At 37.0% G+C, this 23,025-nt stretch overlaps 1 protein-coding gene across 4 annotated transcripts in view; it reads right to left on the bottom strand.

The window, feature by feature from the left end:
• LOC129574921 (POU domain, class 6, transcription factor 2-like) overlaps nucleotides 1–23,025 on the bottom strand; it is a 56,655-nt gene that overhangs the window by 1,224 nt on the left and 32,406 nt on the right. For 3 of the 4 annotated variants that reach the window (XM_055457581.1, XM_055457583.1, XM_055457580.1), the window contains exons 3-14: nucleotides 9,810–10,007; nucleotides 9,353–9,512; nucleotides 8,985–9,253; nucleotides 8,517–8,574; nucleotides 8,166–8,411; nucleotides 6,659–6,887; nucleotides 6,333–6,520; nucleotides 5,627–5,819; nucleotides 5,211–5,446; nucleotides 4,093–4,273; nucleotides 2,424–2,480; nucleotides 497–580 (exon numbers count right to left, since the gene is read on the bottom strand). In XM_055457581.1, the coding sequence (XP_055313556.1) occupies nucleotides 497–580; nucleotides 2,424–2,480; nucleotides 4,093–4,273; nucleotides 5,211–5,446; nucleotides 5,627–5,819; nucleotides 6,333–6,520; nucleotides 6,659–6,887; nucleotides 8,166–8,411; nucleotides 8,517–8,574; nucleotides 8,985–9,253; nucleotides 9,353–9,512; nucleotides 9,810–10,007 (2,099 nt within the window). The remainder of the gene's footprint in view (nucleotides 1–496; nucleotides 581–2,423; nucleotides 2,481–4,092; nucleotides 4,274–5,210; nucleotides 5,447–5,626; nucleotides 5,820–6,332; nucleotides 6,521–6,658; nucleotides 6,888–8,165; nucleotides 8,412–8,516; nucleotides 8,575–8,984; nucleotides 9,254–9,352; nucleotides 9,513–9,809; nucleotides 10,008–23,025) is intronic. The other variant, XM_055457582.1, reaches the window with a different exon arrangement.

Below are 23,025 nucleotides of genomic sequence, written 5' to 3' on the forward strand. Positions count from 1 at the left end.
GGAAAACAAGACGTTATAGCATATTCTACGGCAGAAATATATTCAAAGTGATTTTTGTTTCTTTTTGCATTGATAATAATTTGCGTGAATCAAAGAAAATGAATATTTCGACATGCATGTAACACCCTATTAGAGTGATTCTCATGTATTTGGTATTGTTTCATTTTCTTCATACTTGTCTTTGATTTTTTCTTTAATTTTGTCCATTTAATCAATAAATTAATAAATTTTCTCCATATTTTTTTCACTAAGCAGGTGCAAAGTGTGACTTTTTCAGGTGATTCGATTCGAATTTGTAACAAAAAGGGTGGTTTTTTAATTGAAAATAATTTCGACAATTTTTTTCCAAGAGCATGCGTCAAATGAGAAAAAAAAACATCAAAGCCAACAAATGAATTGTATGGTTAACGAAATGTATTTGATTGAATCATCGATGCATGAATTAATAACAAGTTGATATCTAATCTAAATAATTAATTCCATGGATATTCATTACCTTTCTTCGGCTTCTTTCATCCATCGCTCTAAGACAGGTTTGATTTTTTGAGCACTTTTCGGAGTAATATCCAGTTTTTCAAACCTGAAATCAGTGGAGGAATAAAAATTAAATGTTCATTTCAATAATTCACAGAGAAAAGACACATATATGAATGTATAAATCTAAAATTCGACTTAAAAGTGAAAAGGTGACATTTAAAGAAGGTGATTTATTGAAAATGATCTCTATATATTTTAATTGGGTTGGTCGTTAGCTGTGGTGCGTGTCATACGAATAAAGAGAAACAAAAAAAAAGAGAATGAAATTATTACTACCATTCTACAGACGAGACATTGACAAAAAAAGAGACATATCTAAAATCATACTCGCACACCCATTTAACAACAATAAGAAAATGTTCGGCCGAATCACATGTCTCATCGAATGAATAATAAATGCCAGGACATTAGCACATTTAAAAACCATATATTTTTATCTCTCTTTCTCTCTCTCTCTCGCTCAAGTCATTTGGCTTTAAATTTTAATTCAATCAAAAGCAACCAAAAAGAAATTTGTGTAACCAATGAAAATTGTTATGAAATTCTTTTTTCTTTCCATTTCATTTCAATTGCTTCATTTTGTAACATCCAATCAAAAATGAGAATGTGGCAATGCCCTGGCCTTCGGTTTATCTCATATATCAAAAATTTAGTATCCGATTTTTGAATTGTAATGGCAATGTTAATTTCGATTTTTCGATTAAAATTCATAACAAAAATTACTAAACAAAGAAATGACATCTGAATCCAGTCAAAGTTAATTGCAACAAAAAGCACTTGAATTATGGACAATGAAAGCATTCACAACTTGAGTTATTGATATTTAGAAATAGCAACGTATTAAAGATATTTTTTAGTTGCCATAGATTTAGGTAAGAGTGTCATGCTGTTTAAAAATTAAACTAAGCCGATAAATTATGGAGTGGTGGCTGGTGGTTACCGATCTTTCGATCAATACAATGAACTTGAATCAACAAAATTATGTCTGACGTTTAAACCGAAAGGAAAAAAGCAAGAGACAGTGTCGTGCGAAAGTGTCATCGGCTACGATGCAATTAACAAAGAAAGTGTGGAAATTAGATGGAAACACGACAATTGTTCGTGGTCTAGTCCACGGACAGTGAGCTAAATAATCAGAAAATGAGTTTTCTCTCTCTTTTTCAATGAGTGTGTGTGTGTATGTGTGTGTGTGTGTGTGTGGAAAAAGACTCGCGTCAAAGTTAAAATCGATGTTTTCGAACGGCTCTTTCCAAACCACTTATCATCTAATTGCCCAATTATTGAAAACACGTACAAGAATCGGTCTCGCTACGACTGAAACTCGCACTTTTAAGCAACGAATTCTCTACATTTGCCGAAGATTTGAAAAAAAAAATCAAATTCAATTCATCTTTCTAAAAGCTTGAATAAAATCAATCAAATGCATTCTATCAAAAGAAAAAAAAAACTACTCGTGCATTAAAAATGCTCTTGTGCTCATACATACCGAAAACAAAATTAGACCAAAAATAAACACATCTCGTACAAAATAGTTAATGGAAGCATTAAAAATTCAATTACAACGGATAAGATTGGAAAAAGCACAAAATTTAGTTAAAAACCATTTGTTCCAACCGACCGACAGAGTAAAAACGGCCTATCTTTAGATTAGCACTCAATAATGCTATATTTTATGACAATTCGATTCATGTGCCTCGCTAGAGTGGTTTTTTATGTGTGTGTGTATTTTTATTTGAGTGTATCCTAATCTAAAAATGGACAGTTTTCCATCGGAGGGTGAAGTGTATGGGGGTGAGGAGTGGTTTCGTTTTTTTTTTTCGAATTGTGTCTCGATAAAATTTTCACTTATTTTTAGAGAATTTTAAACAACTTTATGATTAACATACATATTCTGCTGTTGCTGCGATGAAAGTTGAGCTGCATACATCTGTGCGGCCAGAGCACTACTCATTCAAATAATTTAGTTTCCGAATTGGGTTTTTTTTTCGTTTGTTCGAGCGTTCGTTCGTACATTCGTTTGTTTCATGTTTTGTTTGTAATGAAATTTTTGCGTAATTTTTTTTTTTTCATTTTCATTTTGGATTCATGGGATTGAGGTGGTTGTCGGATTTTTTTATTTCAATATTTTGCATGTCAACGGAATTTCAAAGCAACCACGGTCATGTCGTTGTTTTTGTCACATTTCATTTGTGGTTGCAATTTTGTATTATTTTTTTTTCATGGGAATAGAAGACAATAAAAAATATAGATGAACACAAAGAAACAAAAATATTCTTGAATGATTTGTTGTTGTTTTTTTTCTTTCTTCTCTTTCTCTCACAAAATCAAAACAAAACTGAAAAGCAGAGTTTCATTAGATTGAAAATAGAAAATTGGACCGCACATTCTATTTGAGCCTCAGCAGAGATGGAACAAAGCAAAAAAAAAAAAATTCGCGCTATTCAATTTTCCAACTGAAATATAAGGATTTAGTTATTCCAACTGAAATTGAAGGATGAAGTTGGTGTTGGCCAAAAAAAAGAGAAATACATGACAGAATGTCCTGGCACAAATGGACACATGATGTTTGGGATTTGGGATAAAATCTCCATTTCTGCCACTCACAATTTGAATCGCAGTTGTTCACATGCAATTTTTTTTTTCGTCGCCCATTTCAAATGGGCCATTTGGCGCTATTTCAATATCGAAGCTCGAAATCGATGATAATTGTCACACTTCGTGACAAACGGAAAGTAATTACGTGTTTGGCAAACATTGTTTGCAACATTTGCCGTGAATAAATCAAAAAAAACATTTCACACTTGCGCCCAAACAAGACTGACCTTATTCGGCATAGTCTGTGCCCATGTATCGAAAATGAAACTAATTCGTTCACAATTAAGCTATTTGACACAAATTATTATTTTTAGCATCTCGAAATTGTTGGTATTCGGAAGAGCCGAAGATCCCATGGGACAATCAAATACAATTTGTTCATTTTAGATGACCATTCGATTTGGACTTTAAATAAACCGCATGATGTTCAATTTTCGATTTGAAAATAGAATCAATTTCGATCGAAGTGTATCGTGCCTAAACCTTGGGTTCGGATTTTTGAAAATTTTACTTTTGATTGAAACTTAATCGTTTTTACCATCGAAACAATTTATCTTATCTTGAAATCTTATCATTATTTCGCGCAATGCAGTTTTCCCCTTTGGCCACACATTATCGTGTGGGCAATGAGTGAGTATTGAGAAACACATTGAGTATACTGTACGTTTACAACTCATTCATGAGAAGTAATAAAAATGAGCGCCTAATCATCTGCAAATTGAGGCAAGAATGGGCCAATTTTGAGACAAGAATAGCCCGTTCATTCAGTTTAATCAAACGAAGAGTTTTTTCTTCGATCTCTCTCCCTTAAGAAATCTGCTTCATTATTATTATTATGATCATCATTTTTGTTTTTTGTTTTTTTTTTTTTTAATAAAGAGAGATGAAGAAAATGGATCGAAAGAAGGAGGAAAAAAACACAACCAAACAGAATAAAAAAATGTAATAGAAATGACAAACCTGCATATGGCACTTTGGCTATAGGCCGGACCCTCGGTAACTGATAATGCTTGGCCGACTTGTGTTTGTGTTAAACCTAATGACAAACGTCGTAATTTAAATGCTTTGGCAAACTCTTTAATTTCATCTAAATCAATTCCGTCGACTACGTTGCAATTGGTTTGATTGATTGTTGGTTCATCTGCAAAATAGAAATGGAACACATCATATACACATGCAAAAAAAAACGCCCAGTAAATTTTGTACATCGTGCGAGATGTGAATCGCGCATCGAATCATAAAAATCAAATCATATATATCATGTACGATGTAATGGGTTTTCTCTCTCTCTCTCTCTCTCTCTCTCAAGTGTCGAGAATTAGTGAGTGAAATTCCGAATAAAACGATCATTAAAACCCCATTCAAAAGTGTATATTGATTGTCGTTCCTCTGGCAACGCTTTTTGAAGTCATAAAAACACTGAAATTGTGGTATTCTTAGAATGTTTTATATGGGTAATTTATTAATAAAAATTCTTTTCAAACTCCAAAAAACACAACAACGACATCACGAACACAATGGAGTGAAAAGCCACGATAATTGAATCAATTGATTTTATATGTTTGTTTTCTTCGTTCTTTGGTTTCAATGCGTTTTATGCATTCAAAGTGAATGCGAACATTAAATTGTTGGTCTGCTCTGGTATGCATTATATGTGTCTATGGCACTTGCTGAATGCCACAGCTCTTGGTTTTGTCATTTGCAAACTTTCTTAGAAAATTGGAAATGCTCGTGAACTCAAATCAAATTCCTCAATATCACATCAAAACATAATTTCCGTGTGCCCGATAGATATTAGTGTATAAAACTTGCCTGTTGAGACTCGATGAATTCTTAATTGAGGTAAAAATGTCGATTTTACTCTTATTTAAACTAATTTCATGACAACAACTCTTTGCCAGAGTATTTGATATCGGAGAAAAGCTATGCTTGTCCGTCGTTAATTTGACGTTCATAGCCTACGTTGACACGGCATAAGGAACAACACACTCAGAGTGTGTGTGTGTGTGTGTGTGTGTCTGACCTAATGATCTACATATATACGAAGAATATATAAAGAAAAAAAAAGAAAGACTCACTCGGCGATTCATCGTCTGGTGTTTCAGTGACCGTTGGTGGTGTTGTCACCGTCGATGACGATTGATGGTGCGAATGATGGTTTTTGTGATGTGACGACAGGATACGATGCGATTGATGGTGATGCGAATGGGAATGTGCACTTTTCGACGAACTTGTCGAATTGGATGAAGGCTGTGGCGGGGGCGGCAATCCTTGTGATTTTGTTATTGTCAACTCACCATTCGATGTTGTTAATCTGAAAAAATATTTTTTTCATCGAAATTTGAAATTAAGTCACAAAAATATGTTGAAAATCCTTTTGACTTTTCAAAAAACTAAGACTTCTTTAGACGTAGCGTCAACAAATCAAAATACCGAACAAAGTCGAAGTTGTTAACAAAAGTCGAAAGAAATGTGTGTAAAACCAGTTTCATACCTATTTATGCTGTTAATGGCAATATTTGGTGAATGTTCACGATGGTGACTAATACTATTTCCTGAGCTCGTAGTACTGCTGCAACTGCCAATAACTAAACTATTGCTTGCAATGGACCTATCGCTGTTGTTATTATTATTGTTGTTGTTGTTGTTATCGTTACTACTAAATGCTATGGGGACGTCGTTGCCTTCTGTGGTGAGAAAGAAAAATTGTAAAGATTTTTTTTTTATTTTGAGTGAAATTGATTGGGATTGTGTTTTTAAAGTTTATTAATGATTAATCCGATTAGTCATAAACACACACTTTATACCGTTTAATGTGGTTGCAGTTATGATAACTGCTCGACATTCGCGCATTCATCAAACTAATATTTCCAATGAAACTTATTCAAATGAGTTCAATTATTTGCTGATTAAACGGTTTAATATTCATTGGAGAGCTATTGAAAAGCAATTGAGCAAGTTTTTTCGTCAAATAAACTTGAAAATCGTTCAGAAGACTTTTTCAAATGAAAAAAAAAAAATTAAAATCAAAATGTCAATGAATTTCGAATGAATCCATTTCAAAAGAATTCGAGTAATGAAAAAGATGGAAAAAATCTAAGCGGTTCATATGAGAGGGGAAAGCAAAAAAGACACGAAAAGGCATTGGCTAAAAAAAAATAGCAAAAACTTTCACTATAAAAACATAACAAAAGACTAACCTCGCTGCTGAGTTTGTTGATTCGAAAGGTTATGAGGTGATGTTGTCGTTCTGAGTTTTTGTACGTCGCCATTTGTTGCGAATTGCGATAAAGGTGATGTAGCTGGCATAATTTGGTGTTGATGTTGCGATGTACTGCTGCCACCCGACACAACGGTTGATGCTGAAGACTGATTGGTTGATACCTCTCTGAAATACGCACGGACATCAATTGAGTATCTCATTTTATTTATTGGATTTACAATCTAATTCCGGCTCAAGTTTACTTTAATTTTCGTTACGAATTGATAATATTTTCCCAAAAATCTGCTGCTCGCACGAACTTACCGATTTTCAAAGTGTGAATTCCGAATAGGACTGTGTTTCGGTGTATGAGCCCGAATATTAGTGGTGTCATTGGCACATGTTTGCAAATAATTTGGACTGGGACTGTTGGTTGACATTGAATGGCGTCGATGATGGCTGGTCTGTTGTTCACGCAAATCGAAGAGATTCGGTTGGATAGCGGCCAATAATTCTTGCACACCGGATGAAAAGAGGTTTGTATTCAACGGACCTAAAAAAAAAGAGACACATTTCATTCACGCCAAAAAATGACAAGGCATTAGATTGGTTTTGAAATTCTATTTCAAATGAATCAATTTAACGTGTTAAAAGCCCAAGCTTTCAATCATTTCTATTTCTACTATTGCGCAAACATAATGCAGCCCGTGTCATTCATAACGGTCTTTTTCGTTGTCATTTACTCGAGCAAGTCGACACATTTCGATGCTTCAAAATGAACCTAACGTGCGATTCATCTGTGCTCAGTAGAGCGGTGCGAACGTGAACAGAACACACCACAATTCAAGGTTTGTTTAAACATTCGAGCATGCTTCCGAGCATTTATTTTATTAATCTACTAATTATTTGAGGCATTTATAAATTATTTACAAATTTGGCATTATGAATATTGCAAAAGAAATTAAAAGTTCACACGCAAATATTTGTTAAACACGAAACTTTAAGCGCTCAATTACACTATACATCTAACTCTCTAGTATTTTGTTTTTTTTTTCTCTTCGTTTCACATTGTTGTTGTCATTTGTTGTGTCAATTTTGAACGATAATTAGCCTCAATTCCACTATCGTTTCACATAAAAACAAACAGAATATTGGTTCGGTTGCCACCAAAACTTGATGTACACATTAGATATCCAATGGCTGTAATTTTCTTTTCTCTCTCTCTCTCTGCCCCATTCTCATTTGGCGCCGTGTTTGCCTCTTTATTTGTTATCCGAGTTGTGTGTAAATGTTCAAGAGGAAAATTCCTAATGAATTTAAACATTATTTCCTTTGCATTTGCAAAGCATTCAACACACATACACGAATCGTACTGCTTTCAATAAGCTCCATTACACATACATAAACGAGAAAAAAAAGGAACAACAACAAACTCGATAAAAAGCGCTGAAGCAAGCAATTGAATTTTATTCAATTTTCTTTAATTTGTGAATGTGGTGTACTGTAATTACCGCATACACGTTTTGTTCGAACGATTGGTAATTATTGAGTGCACGAAAGGAACATCAAACAAACTCATTTACATGTTTTTTTTTCGTTCCTCTTTCGGGATCATTTTTGATAATTTATCACTGGATTTTATTCCATGTTCATTTTGTTCTCTCTCTCTCTCTTTCTCTCTCTATCTCTACCTCCCTTTCCCTTCATGGGAGGCTATTTATGTTTGCTTATTTTGCGACATTAAACGACAAAAATGGTCTCGTTGCAACTCTTTCAACAATTTTATGATATTCAAACGGTTTGACAGAAAGTGTGCTAGGTTTATGTGTACCTTGTTGGGTTTTCTGTGGCTGTTGTGACTGTTGAGCAAGTAATGTGGGCGAACCCAGTAGATTTGGCATTTGATGAGACGATTGTTGTTGCTGTTGCTGCTGTTGCTGCTGTTGCTGCTTCTGATGCTGATGCACTTGTTGATTTGTTGGGCAGTTATTTAAGGCAGCCAAAGTTTGAGCCAATTGCTCATTTGAGCTCACTTGCTGACTCACCGGTATCGTTAAAATCGTTTGCGTTGAAATGCCTTTTGGCGAAAAATTCGAATGAATTTTCGGAAATACAAGCAACGCAACAAGCACGAAATGATTTTAGAAAGAATGAAAAAAAAAGTGCGAAAGCCTAAGCTTACCTGATGGTGATGGTATCAAAAGCTGTGCCACTTGCACACCTTGCATCAATTGACCACCCTGGAAATGGGGTAAAATTGAAATAAACGTTTTCTTAGAGACAAAAAAGTAATTCCGAGTTTCAACCATAGTTTTCTTGAGTGAGAATACGGTGTGAAAAAGTCACCGCTAGTGTTTGATGTCTAATTTGTAAAAGAGGTCTTTTACTCTAATAAAATCTAAATAAAATCTCATCATTTCTCCTTTTTTTTATGAAAGATGATCGAAAAAAATTAAGCGAAAAATGCCATCGGGTCATTCTGAACTCATTCAATGACTCATTTGTTCAATTTTTTCTTTAAAAATAATGGGTTTGATCACTTGTCGATTAGATCACACTTCTTCAAAAACAATCATTTGTTCTCGCTAATTTTCTTCAACAAATCAATAGAGAAAAAAGAAAGGAAATGTTTAAAAAAAATTCCTCTTACCGATGCCAAAATAAGCTGAGGCATTTGTGGTGAATAGTTGTCAGCTGATGCGCCGCATAGATTTTTCGCCAGCTCGGAAGCTATTGATGTGCTGCAGTTGGTGTTCATTTGACTTGGATCGGTGTGAGACGATGAGCTTAAGCTGAGATTGAGTGGTGAATTCAAGCACGTCGATGCTGATGACAATCCGGCCAATCCAACAAATGACAGCTTTTGTTGTTGCAACGATGCCAAATTTTGTAAATTTTGAAAATTCAACATCTTTTGCACTGCAAACAAAGAGAATCCAATGTTCATGGATTAAAATACTGAATCGATTGGAGGTATTTGTGTTTAGGTAGATAATTTCGAACGATATATGTACTCACTAGTTCCATTAATATGGGCAACGGCAGCCGATGATAGTTTGAGACGAGCATCTTTCATTTCCGGCGTTAAGCGATCGGCTGATGCCGAATTGGCAGCCACAGCTGCTGCTGCTGCTGCAGCCGCCAAAGCATTTTGACTATTCAAAAGGTTTGCCACATCCTACAATTGCGATTTGTGTTTTGGGATATGAAAAACAATTTTGGTTTAATCAGAAAATGATTGATTTCAAACGATTTAAGCTTTAACTTTGATAGAAAATATAATTAATATTATTATAATTTGGTCTTTTGGTTTTCATCTTGCACTTATTATTCTGGTAACCGCAATTTTTGATTATTTCATAAACATTTCGATATCAATTTTAGCTATCACTCTTTTGATATCAACTGAGGAATATTGGCAATTGCAAATGGCAACTTTTACAAAGAAATCAGAAGATTTGACACTGAAAATTACCTGTGACTGTTCAAGAATATTGGGCTCGGCATCATCGTGAATGATATCATCGTCGGTGGTTTGTTCGATGCATTTTCCCTCCGACGAATTGCTAGCCACTTTGGCTTGCTCATCCATTCGAAGATGTGGATCCTGTTCACTGTCTAATATTTGCATCGGTGATAAACTCTCACATTTTACATAACCATGGCCAGAGACCTACGAAAACAAAGCAAATAAAAAATATTAAAAATCAATTTTTCAAAAGAAGCCAGTTGCTGAAACAAAAAGTTGAATCCAGATTGTGAAAATCAACAAAAAATTTCAAGTCTGCATCAAATGAACGGACTAGTTTCTATCGATTAAAATCGTCGGACCTTTTCAAAAATACGAAAAAAAAATCACCATTTTTTATCCAAATTTTGGCAGATTTATTTACGAATCGACCATAAGTGCTTCGAACGAAAACTAAAGCAATTAATCCAAATCGTGTCACGATTTGTATTTATTTTTTTTTTGAACGCTAATTGTACAACGATTGTATTTGATGAATCAAATCAATGATAGTTAAAAATGTCTCTCCCTTGATCTCAGCGAATTTGTGCAAATCAAAAACCAAAAAAAAAACTTTTCTATCCGAAAACAAATCACTGGCTCCAAATCACATTAGTATTCAAACAAGTTGGACAAATGTCATTGATTTCGAAGTGAAATCGAAATTCAAGTGCAATGCATTTGGCATGTGATGAACCGAAAGGATAGATTAATCAAAGCCAACGACGACGATTGTGCAAAAAATTGTCCAATTGACAGGCGCTCTAATTGGGAATTGAACTTTTCATGTGACTCATTTGTTAATGGATCAATTTCCAATTGAAAGTTGTCGATTAATTTTATTCGGATCCATTTTAATTAAAAAACAAAAACCCCAAAAGTAAAAAAGACACAGACTGCGGCAAACAAAAGGCAGCGGAAAACGTGTGATTATTGAAAATATTGATATATTGGTTGCTCATTATGGAGTGGGTATTCAAAGATATATATTCCTGCCGATAAAATTACCTCGATAAAATAAGAGGCACTAACAACAAAAACAATGGCAACAACAAAAGGTTTGTCATTTATAATTATTAATATATATTATTATGTGCATAACAACGGGCAATTGTATTACTTTCGATTAAAATAGCAATTCAGAGAGGTGAAAAATGTGCATGTGTTCTGTTTTTTTTTTCAGTTTGAGGCATGAAAATGTGGCGCGAAATATTTGTATGGAAATTTCGTTGCTCAAAAGTCGACCGATGCGAGAGAGAGAAAGAGAAAAAAAACCGACATACACGTGTGCATAAAAGGAAACAACAAAAGTAGCATCAAAGCAGGGTGTTAATGCGTTCATTCCATTGTTGTATGTATTGTTTTCTCAAACGTTTTGAATGTTTTCTCTGGTCTCTCTTTTTTATCTCTTCTCTTCTTTGAATGGGGCGGATTTATTCTCACACAAAACCCAACATAAAGTGGAAGTAAATCGAATGAACGGTTAAAAAGCAATGGCAGCAACAGCACCACCAACAACGACTATGACGTTTTTATTTTTGCTACTTTGAAAGATGATTCATTAGGTTTTACCTCATTTAAGCTCAATTACATGTGTCTCAAACACATACAGTGCGCTCGCATCGCGCCGCACTGTGTTCACTTCATTCATTGCACGTAATGCAAACCAAAATTATATTATTTTAAATAATTATATGTGAAAATCTCTGTTTTTCTCTCTCTCTCTCTCTCTCTCTTTAAAATTGCGAGACCGTAAATCTGTGCTTGCACGCTCGTTCCGCACTTCCCCCGCCCCTTCAGTTCGCTCCACTTCATTGTGTATATGTGCGAGTGTGTGAATTGGCTGGTGTTAAATTCCTGGTTAACCTATTAATGTACAGCTTTTGACATTAAAGGCAATCCCATTAAAATAATAAATAAAAGACGCCAACCGTAAATATTAACCCAAACAACAAGAAACGGGAAAAATATGTAATGTGTTTGTGTTTAAAATTTGTCGGCGACCTCTCACTCTCCCTTGCTCGCTCGTTTGCTTGCTTTCACGTTCAATCTCCCGGCTAAGCTAAGAACATAGCAGCAGCAGTAGTAGTTCCAACAAACGCACCGAACTTTTCTGTCTCATTTAACTGAACTCACACCCGCAGCACCCACTTTTTATCTTTCCTGTGGTGGTGGATCCTGCTTTCAGACAGCAGCACCACTATAATGCCAGCCGCATATGGACGGAAAAAAGTAGCGACGACTTTAGCAGAGCAATCAAACTTAGGGTGCACCAAACTGGGTTTTTGTGTTTTGAAAAGCTTATCGACAAACACACACTCGCACTCGCACACGTACACCCAAGTCAAACCAGGTTATGGCATTCTCAATGGGTTTCTCGTCTCATTGTTTGCATTTGGGAAAGTGCAACGTGATTTAAGCGCATGTAACAGTATCAAATAGAGTATGATGAGTTGGATGTTGGCACACCGTTTGGCTACACATTTTAAGACACCCTACGAATCGAGAGAAAGACAGACTCAAATGTGTTTTCGGGTTCGATGTTAAACGACGAACCACACACAAGCCATTTTTTGTGCGGGTCACACGCTTGCTCATTTTTTCGCTCGCTCTCTCTCTCACTCTCTCTCTCTCTCTCTCCCATTTTCGTTTCGAGTAAAATATGTGGAAACGAAACAAAATAAAAGGGGGTATCCAACTGTGAGACATTCGGTGTGCTGTGTAAACGAAAAGACGGAAAACTGAAAGGAAAATTCGCATCCGCTCGAAAGAACTTTAACGCTGGCAACTTGTTGCGCGTTCGCGTTGCAAGCAATTTTGCTGTTGCTGCCGCCTGCCACCACCACCGTTCTCTCCCCGGATAATGCCGAAATGATGAGGTGGTGAGTTTATTACTGTGTGTTTAATGTATATGTTTCACAATTTTATAGAGCAAATATCTGATTACACTGAAATGGTTTCGCAAAGAAGTGTGCCTCGTTTGCTTGCTCGTTCTTCGCTACACGGCTCTTTTTTGTGTGCCTCGTCCGTTGTTTGTTTGTGTGGCTCACCGCCTCGAGTGTTTGGAAAACACAATAGCGACAGCAACAACCATGCAGAAAAAAAAAACATAATTCGCATTTTCACCCGATTTTTAAATGACTTGTACATCAAGACAAACACCAAAACCCGTACCACCACTGCCACTCAAGTGTGATGCCAAAATATTCAAATGTCTACATTTATTTGGATTATTATCATTTTTATTTCATTTACAATTTGTTAAGAGCATTATTTGTTGGCAACCGTTCTTTTTTGCTCCATCAAATGATATAAATGATTGTTGTGTTGTGGCTGGGCACCAATTGTGAGCTGCAATTTTTATAAGTGTCGCAAAAATTTAAATATTATCGACACTAACACAGCTGCAATTTTTAAATCAAACGAACGAATTATAATGCAATTTTGCCGAGATGTGGGGGAGAGAGAAGAGGACAATTTTACCGTTAGATCTGCATTGAAAAGCCGTAAATGTCAATGGAAATGGTAAATGGCACTTTTTAAAGCGGTTGTTCAAATGAATCTTATCATCATGAATTCATGAAATTCAAACTATTAAATCATCAAATCATAAAGTGAATAAATAAAGTCCATTTAAATAGACCTTTTGTTTAATTGATGGGCTCACATATTTTAGACAAATTCACATGAAATGAATGTATAAAGCTGAAAAAATGAATTTTGAAATGGCCCGGAAAATGATACGGAAATTTATCTTTCTTTTTTCCTTCATAGGATTCATTGAATTGAATTTAGAGCTTTTTTAAGCTGACAATTCACAAATGACCGGAAATTTCAAATAAAACTGAAACAGGATTTGAGAGGTGAGTGCAAAATATGCGAAATGTCACCCCTTTTTTCTTTTCAAAATCAACGATTTTTCAAAATGGTATTCAAAATGATGGGTTTTTGCGATAAAATGAGATATCGCAAAAGATAAAATAAGCAAAACGGAACGAAAATTTAGGTTTGAAGCATAAAAAATTGCGATTCAAACACAAGATTAAACTCGACCGATCAAAATTAACAGATTTCGTCACAACTTTTACCAGATTGTTGGTTGTGAAGATTTTTCAGTGGATGAAGGTTGTTCTTAGATGTTATGACGCCTGGACGATTACAGTTTGTTCAAAAGCACCAAGTGAGTTGATCAAAAACACCAACTGAAGTTGATCAAACTGAACCAATTAGCGAAAATCATTCAAAATACAATCATAGAAATCGTAGTGAATTCCATGAATTTGAACGATTCCAAGATTAAAATTTATCGATTCAAACTGGCAAAACGTATGAAATGACAAAAATAGTTTGATAAACTGGTGGAAAACAACCCATGACACTAAATTGATCGCCAACAAATAAAAAACTACCGAAAAAAATGCAACGAGTTTCTCAAATGGTAGTTTATGAATCGAACTGGGAAAAATCGACAATAAATTGAAATAGTGTGCGAAAGGGAAATGGTGAAATGGAATGGCGGCCCAAAAGAAAAAAACGCGAACGCAAAAAAAAATTGGAAATTGCCAAATGAAATTCCGTGGAAAATGAGTATCGGGATCATATGGAATAGTTATGGGCATGTTATGTGTGCAAATGAAATATTTATGTTTGAAACGCAGCTCACAGCTTAACGTCCATATAAGTGTATAAAATTGTCTTGTTCTTTTTTTTGTTCGTCGTCTGAATGGAGTGTGTGTGTGTGTGTGCGTGTGTTGTGTTTTGGTTTCGGGCCGTCGATCGTTGCGTATTCGTATTCCCTGGCCCATTATGAGCATGCTTCGATCGCCCGCCCTTCGCCATTCCTCCTCCTTTTATCGCTCGCTCGTTCTCTCTCTCTCTCTCTCTCTCCCTTTCTGTCTGTGTCCCCGTGCGCGCGTGCACATCTTCACTCTCTCATACGCGCAAACTGAGATATAGAATCCCATTCATATGCATATTTAGTACTGAAAAATGTACGTTTCCTATTGATTTCCAATTTATCTTTTTGATTTATATCGTAGCAGGCTTGCAAAACTCATTCCATTGGGGCGATGAGAGAGAGCGCAGAAAAAAAAATATCTCTCATTCATTGGGCGCGTGTTTGCATTCCTCATTCCTCGGTATTTAAATGGTCGTGTGCGGGCGCGGGCGCTCGTTTGCTCGCTCATTTGCCTCACTCATTGAACCATCCGAATAAGCTACGAAAAATGCCTACGATCGACGCTAAAAAGAGTTGTTTTCACCGTTAAACACCATCAAAATAGTGCCGAAAAATGTTTTCATGTTTGTGCGCGCGATTTTTATTTTATCGCCGCACTCTTCTTGTTGTCTTCCACATTTTACATCTCCACTGGCACTCTGGCGTACTGTGTACATCTATCTCTGCCTCGCTTGCATTATTCTCACTGCCAATGAATGCATGTGTATGGTTTTTTTCTAATGCCGTGCGCGCCAATTTGCCGAGTTTAAGCAATTTTTACTCGGCTTTTGCTGTTTTAAATTTTTTAGCGCCAGTTGTCGTTATTGTTGTTGCATCTCGTTAGATGTTTCGTCAACTAAATATTTGTTTGCATTCATATATGGCCCTGGCCCGTCGTTCATGTGATGTGATGTGATATTTCTCTCTCTCTCTCTCTCTCTCTCTCGCCGTTCTCTTCATTTCGGCATCGAATGAGCGTGAGCGCTCGCGCGCTCTCGCCTTCCTTGTATATATATGAGTGTGTGCGCTTTTTTTTTTCTTTATTGTTTATAGATTTTGTGCAAATGAGAAAACGGGCCGAAACCGTTTCGTATATTTTTCTCTCGTACGAGTGTATTTAAAAAACGTCTCTATATGCAGTAGCATAGCAGCAATGGGCAACAGAAACAACAACGGCGGCGGCAGTGGCAAATTCATTGCATTTACATCTCTCGCCACATAAAATGCGCGTACAATCAGGAGTACGAAATTGGAAAAATAATGGACTTTAACAACGTAATATGTAATATTTAAATATATGTATGTGTCAGCATATGCATGGATTTGGATCGAGAGATGTATGGACATAGGCACACACACACACACACCTCTCTGGTGGTGTTGGACGAAAAATGTGTGGCTGTGTGTGTGTATGTTTGTGAATGACTGTATACGAGTATGTGTGAGCGCGTGGAAGAAAGAGGTGGTTGCCATCAGTCTAGGATAGCGACCATCTCTCGTATATCTCCTATCTAGCCCATGCACATGTGTGTGCCTGTGCATGGTGCTCTCGAGAGCGCGCGCGGTCTTTTTTTGTTACACATTTGCAGAGAGGAAAAAAACGACACACATCGGGAGAAAGAGAGAGCTGTCTCAATACTATTTATGTATCGAAAAGCAATACCGTGGCGCGCGCGAGAAAATACGGATACAACGACGAACGAGTTGAACGGAAAAAAAAACACAGTTTGCTCGAACAGAAAAAAAAGACGAATACGAATCATGATCCACCAACGAGAGGGAACCAACGAGCTTGAGAGCGAGTAGGAGAAGGTGAGCACACGCTGAAGTGACTGGAAAAATGCGAGATAAAATGCAATGATATAAAATAAAAATTTGAAAATGAATTCGCGAAACAGAGAGGAAAAAAAGGGGTATAAAGCCAGAAAAATATAAAATCCAAAAGAAAAACGAAGGAAAAAAAGCACGCATTGCTCGTTCGCGCCCGCACACACTCACACACGATGCAGCAGCAGCAGAAGCAACAACAACAGCCATAGCGGCAGCAGTAGCCAGTTGCCGATTCATCGAAATGAATTGAATGCTTGGTATATGGCGAGAGACAAGTAAATGTACACGCTCATACTTATGATGGGTCTTATGTGTATCCAGTCAGCGAATTTTGCACATAATAAAGTGATAGAAATTGATTGTGTGGTGGCAAAGAGGGAGAGAGATGGAGAGAGAAATGGTCAGGCCAAAAAGCCAAATGCATCGAAGAACAAGAACAAAAATTACATTTTCTAGTTCAAATGGCATAATGAATGGTCTAATAGATATATGTGTGTGTGTTTGTGTGTTGCACTAATGGTGAACAACTTTTAAACGCCGTGAAAAATATCAATTACATTTTTTTGTGGGTCGTTTGCTCGGCTCGTTTCATCGGAACATGAAAATGAATGCTATAGAAGAAATTCAGTTCTTTTTTTTCATTTCTCAATCTCTCCTTTTTTTCTGCTGTCCCATTCAAGGTGCAATTAAAACGGCAAGAGTTTTTGAAATGAGCACATCACAACGAGGATTGACGACTTGGTTCCACTTGAAATTGATAAACGATTTCGAAATTCGTGTATTTCGGATGCAAACTCATCTCGTCCGGCCCATTCAATTCAATATATGAAGAAGTGTTGTGTGTATGTGTACGGTGGGAGAGAGAGAGAGAGAGAGAGAGAGACTAGAACTGGATCATATTCATTGATTTGCATGGGCTTAATTTTTTATGCGTTGACCGTATCGGGGGAGAGCGCGAGTTAGCGCGCGCGCGCTCTTCGCTCAAATGCATTCAAATGCGATTCTTTTAATTTTCATTAGAATTCGGTTGTATGTGTTTGTGTACCATGTGTGTGTATATATGGCCGAATGTACAAGTTGTTTTTTTTTTTTGTCTTTTGCATTTTAATTCTTTTCTATCTCGCGATAGTATATACAATTCCGTTGATGTCACACGGAAGGGTGGTGGTGATGATAGTGTGAGTGTTCGTGCACACACACACACATGAACGAAAGGGGTTTGAATGGATTGCGTTTGCATTGTGCATTGTATCCTGTGTGCCCACCTATGAGTTCGCGATCATAATGATAGCATTAATTATGATGCTGGACAGTGGATTCAAATGGCACATACAACAACGACAACGACAACAGCAGCGAGAGCAACAAAAAAAAATAATGAAATTGAAGTTAAGCTAAATTTTTTTTCTGCCCGTGCTTTGACTGGTACTAACAGGCCAACACACAGAGAATGTGTGTGTGTGTGTGTGTGAGAGAGAGAGAGAGAGAGAGAGAGAGAGAGAGCGGCTGTCGCCTATCTATCGGTTTGGGAGTTGTTTATTGCTGAAAAAAAGATTCTTTTTTTTTTGTTAGAGTGCACACGCTTAAATATGTAATGTATGGTATGAATATGGGAAATGAAACTATAAAAAATTGAACGATTTTTTTTCTCTTGATTGGTGATGGTAATGATGGAGACGCAAGATGGAATCTAATGGGGTTGACTCTCTATATATGTATGTATACGAAACGGCAAACGGTTTTTCAATGCATGTGCTTTGCAAATTATGAGGCGGCCAAACGAGAAGAGAGAGAAAGCGCGCGCGAGCGAACGAATGAGCGAGGGCATGAGTTTGACGAAGAGAGGTTTGGCGTGAGAGAGAGAGAATTGAGTTTTGAATTAAGCAGGAAGAGCAACGACACATACACATATGAATCGCGTGTGTGTGTATACAAAGAGTAAAAAAAAACAACAACATAAAAATCAGTCGGGCTGTTTTCGCAATATTCTCTCGTTCTCTGCCTCTCAATTCATATTGTTGGGCTCGCTTCTACGTGAATATATTATGTTTATACTCTATTTATGTGTTCGAATTTTTGCATGTCCGAACGAGATTAAGGCTTTTGATTTTTTTTTCTGCTCGTTTCTTCGTCGTTTTTTTTTCCTGCGTCGCTACGCTATTTGATAGTTAGACTATGTATAGGGTCACAATGGACACACACAAACATGCACACACAAAAAACAGTTAGATGAAAAATGCACAGTGGAAATGAAACGATTTATGGAAATTGCTTGACCGAGGATTTTGAGAATTTCTCTGTCAAATAATCAATAATCGTTCGAATGATTTGATGTGGCCAGTTGATGTTTTTTTTTCTATCACTTCTCTCATTCGCGCTCTTTCTCCCGTTTTCACTCCCTCTCTCTCTCTCTCTCTCTCTCTCTCTCTCTCTCTCTCTCTCTCTCTGTCGCATCTCTTCTTCGTGCTCCAATGTAAGCCTTAGCCGTTGCAATGGACGAGATCGATGAAGGAACGCAAAAAAAGCAGTATTCAATGTGTCCCCAATCTCCCGTAGGCCATTGCAAAGGGTGCATAAGCAATTTTTTTATTGCCACATTTTGGTAAACAATTTTTATTTTCCTATTTCAGCTTTTTATTTTTTTTTGTTTCTCTCTACTGCGTGCACGCCAACGACTGATGTATATGTGTGTCCATTTGTTATTTTTGTTTCTTTTTTTTTCGGTTCAACGTGGAGTGAGCGTGAGGGAGGAGTGCGCTTTGTCGAAGCGAAGTCACCAAAAATTTAAGGTGGCGATAAGGGTGTGAGTGCTATGTGCGCTATGTACGTGAAATTCGGAAAAAAATAACAACAACAACTAAAATAAAGTCGAGAAAAAAAAACGCAACACAAACGATACAACAAGTGAGCAAGTACGGTAAAAACAGATAGATGCATACAAGCACACACAACTACATACGTATGTAGAAAATAATGCGTTGCGTATTCGCTCAAAGAGACAACCTAATTGTTATTGCGAGCTTCGAATTTGCAAAGATCGGCGGAAAAAAAAATTCGCGTGCTCAATTTTTTTTTTCTTGTTGGTTCTGTTTTCGTTTGTGTATGTGTCGCGTTTTTGCATTTGGTGAACAAGAGTTTGAGAAGATGTGAGATCCAATAAATAAAGTGTCGTACATACTCCAACATCTCTTTTGCGTGAGCGCGCTCTCTCTCCCATGCTCTCCCCGTGTATACCTTGATAGGTTTTTTTTTCCTCGTTCGTACGCTACGGGCGGGAAGAGAAGGCGAATGTGTCCACGAGCGGCTCAAGTATGGAGAGTGCAAGCCACGATTGAGAGAGTGGGTGCCCGTTATAGTATATCTCTCCCTCCCTCCATAAACGATGGCCGGTAAATTTATTTTCGTGTGTGTGTTCGCATACGCTGGATTTTTATTGTTAATGCCATTTTTGTTATTATTTTTGGCGGACGCGTTCTTCTTTCTCCCCATCCGATTATTCATTGACTTTGCAAAAATGTGCTCGTATTTGCAATACGCGAGTGATTCTTTTTTTTTCCCACTGATTCTTCTCCATCCTTGCTCACTTTATCTCCCTCTCTAGCCGTGCGTTTGGTTCCTCTCGTTTTACTCATATCACTGTTGCTGCTTCTCTTTTTTTAATTTCGTTTTTGCAATGCGATTTTGTGTGTTGTGTTTTGTTTTGTTTATTTTCATTCATTTTTCGTTGGATAAATTTTTGTTTGTGCTAGGTTTTGTCCATCCATAAGACCATCACATTTGGGGTTTTAAAAAAAAAAAAACGAAATGCAAGGAAATGAACGCACGAGCTGAACCAGAACTGAGAGAGAGAACAACGGAAAAAAAAGCATACACACACAACACGCGCACACATCGAGACTCACTAACGAATTGCTGTTTTTACCGGTTCGTTGTTGCCGCGACCATAATCGAGCAGAAGGTAAGAGAGAGAAAGAGAAACGAATGAAACAACGACGAACAACAACAACAGCGAAAGAAAAAAAAACACATTTGGTCATTTCGAATACTGCAAATCTCATCATAAACAAATTGATTATTTTTTCATTATTCGTTTCCTGTTCAAGCGAGACAGCGTTGCATTAATCATTTCCATTGCGAAAAAGAAATGTCAACATTTTCCTCCTCTTTTGTGTGGCCATCTCACTCGTTCACCCGATTGCAGAGGTGTTATGTGCAATTTTTTTTCGGTGTTGTTATCATTCTTTTCGCGTCTAACCATGGAAGAATGCTGATTTTCCGAAAAAGCAGAAAAAAAAACATTCTTCGCTTAATCCGTTGGTTTGTCATATCAAATCTTATCAAGCATTGGTTAGATAGAAATGTTGATGAATTGAGGAGAATGGTCGTTGGAGAGTAGTCCGTAAAAGGGAGGATGAGGGTGTTGAATCAGAGGGAAAATTGCAGACCAAACCGTTGGCGAGCCATTTAATGATGCTATTTTATGATACACGATTCAATTTTCCGTTCAAACGTGTTTGAACATTATTTATTTATTTTTTTCGTTCGCTTCGCTCCTGATGAACACACGATAGTACAAAGCCGTACGCAGAACAGTAATATAACCGTCGAACTCAATCATTTATTTTATTTGCATCATTACGATGCAATACTAGATGTGAACAGCAAAATTATTTATTTTTCTGCTCTCGTTATGATGATGCTTATGCACAAAATGGGAAATGAAATAACTTTTAATATTATTTTATCCGAAGAAACCATGTAAATACAATCAGAATGGCCTGTATCGTTCCTCTCTCCCTCTTCCGTCCCGTTTGCTTGCTTGCTTGTTCGTTTGCTGTACACTAACATCGGGATCGTTTTCAACAATTGAACGATTACCAGCCGTGAAGCATATGTGATGAGTTGGTTGTTTTGGCTTTGAACGAATGCAGAAAGTGGAAGACGAAATCTGGACGAATTTTCTCGTTGCTCGGTAATGTGAGCGTGTGTGTGTGTGTGTTTTTGTGTGTCGAAAGTTGTTTTGAAACAAGACGGCTTGGCTTGAGTTCAATTTAAAGTTAAAGAGAAAAACCCCATCTATTTCACTTAAATATATAATGTGTGTTGTGTGTGTATAAGGCAGATAGAATGAGAGAGAATAGATAATTCCGAGTAAAGTCCAAGTAGAACGATTGGGAATATATATATTTATACCAGGTGGTTGTGCAATTCGTTATTGTGGTGATATGATCATGAAATCATGCTGGCCGATATGTTGAATCAATGGAGAACAATGGCTTTGTGTGTTTGCGATATCGGTGATGCTACGGAAATGGATTGATGATGGTCGGACACCCGGTATACATTCTTCCCGCTTATTCTATCCCAAATTGTGCAAACAACCGTCAACTAATCTATAGATTCAGGATGTGCGTGTTGATATATCCATATCTACATGTCTAATAGAAGTTTTTGCAGGGCCTAGAGAAGTCGGGCACATACAATAATTTCCTACAGTTCAACAATGTAAAGTGGATGTTTGCAATAACGCATCGCATACGAATATCGAAAATGGAACCAGAGAATGAGATATTGCCGGAGTGAATGTGTATGTGTGTACGAGAGATTAAGAGAGAGTGAGAGAGAGAGAGAGCGGGAAATTTTACCTCGTTCATTGCCGTAATTATAATTGCAAGAAAATCGATTGCCTTTTTTCTCTGTCTGTCACTTTGGCAATTAGTTCCGAGTTATCACATTTGCTGGTCGAATCGGGCCCTGACTCTTCGCCGCATCGCAACGTGCCACACTTGCTCTCTCTCTCTCTCTCTCTCTCTCTCTCTCTCTCGCCCTCTCACTCACTCACTCATTCACTCTCTTGATGTATATAAATGCATAAAATTGAAGCTAAGCAAGCGAAATAGATTAGCATTTCACATTAATGCAGACAGGAGCTTAATTACTACGATGCTGTTCTTCATTTTATGTTTATGTAAAATGTTGTGCTCTCTCGCTCACTGCTTGCTTGCTTGCTTACTCGCTGGCCCTTCGCCCGAAACCCCGATTTCTCGTCATCATCATCGTTTTCGTCGTCGTCGCACTTTCGATGTAATTGTATGCATTTATGTACAGTGGTGGAAACGGCATTGCTGCTTTGCACAGCCCAAACCGAAGAAGATAGAGAATGATAGAGCGAGAGAGCGAGAGAGAGAGAGAGAGAGAGAGAGAGAGAGAAAGCATAAGAACCCCAGTCCATTCTATGACAGTATTCAAATTAAATATAAATAATATCTGTTTGTATTATTATGCTTCCTCTAACTCTTCCAATCTACGGAACCGAATACGGACGGAATAAATTTCACTTTGTTCACCAGTTCGATGAGGACAGGACACAAATAGACACATACACTCGCTCACTCACTCACTTCAGCCACACACACATACATAGCGCAAATACATAATAAAATTTAAAATTCAGACACATGTAATGCAATATGTGCTTTGGCTTCGTTCATTACTAATGTAAATCTAGTATTTGACACTTGAATACAGTTGGGGTGGATCGGTACTTGCATTTCTCTCGGAATCTCATTGTCGTCATCGTCGCTCCTGTCGCTGTTTTCGTCGATAAATGACACAGCTTATATAGCTCTCATTTTT

This window comes from Sitodiplosis mosellana, unplaced genomic scaffold (genome assembly GCF_009176505.1).
Source record: "Sitodiplosis mosellana isolate CC-2019 unplaced genomic scaffold, AAFC_SMos_1.0 Smas_scaffold_6165, whole genome shotgun sequence".
NCBI lineage: Eukaryota > Metazoa > Arthropoda > Insecta > Diptera > Cecidomyiidae > Sitodiplosis > Sitodiplosis mosellana.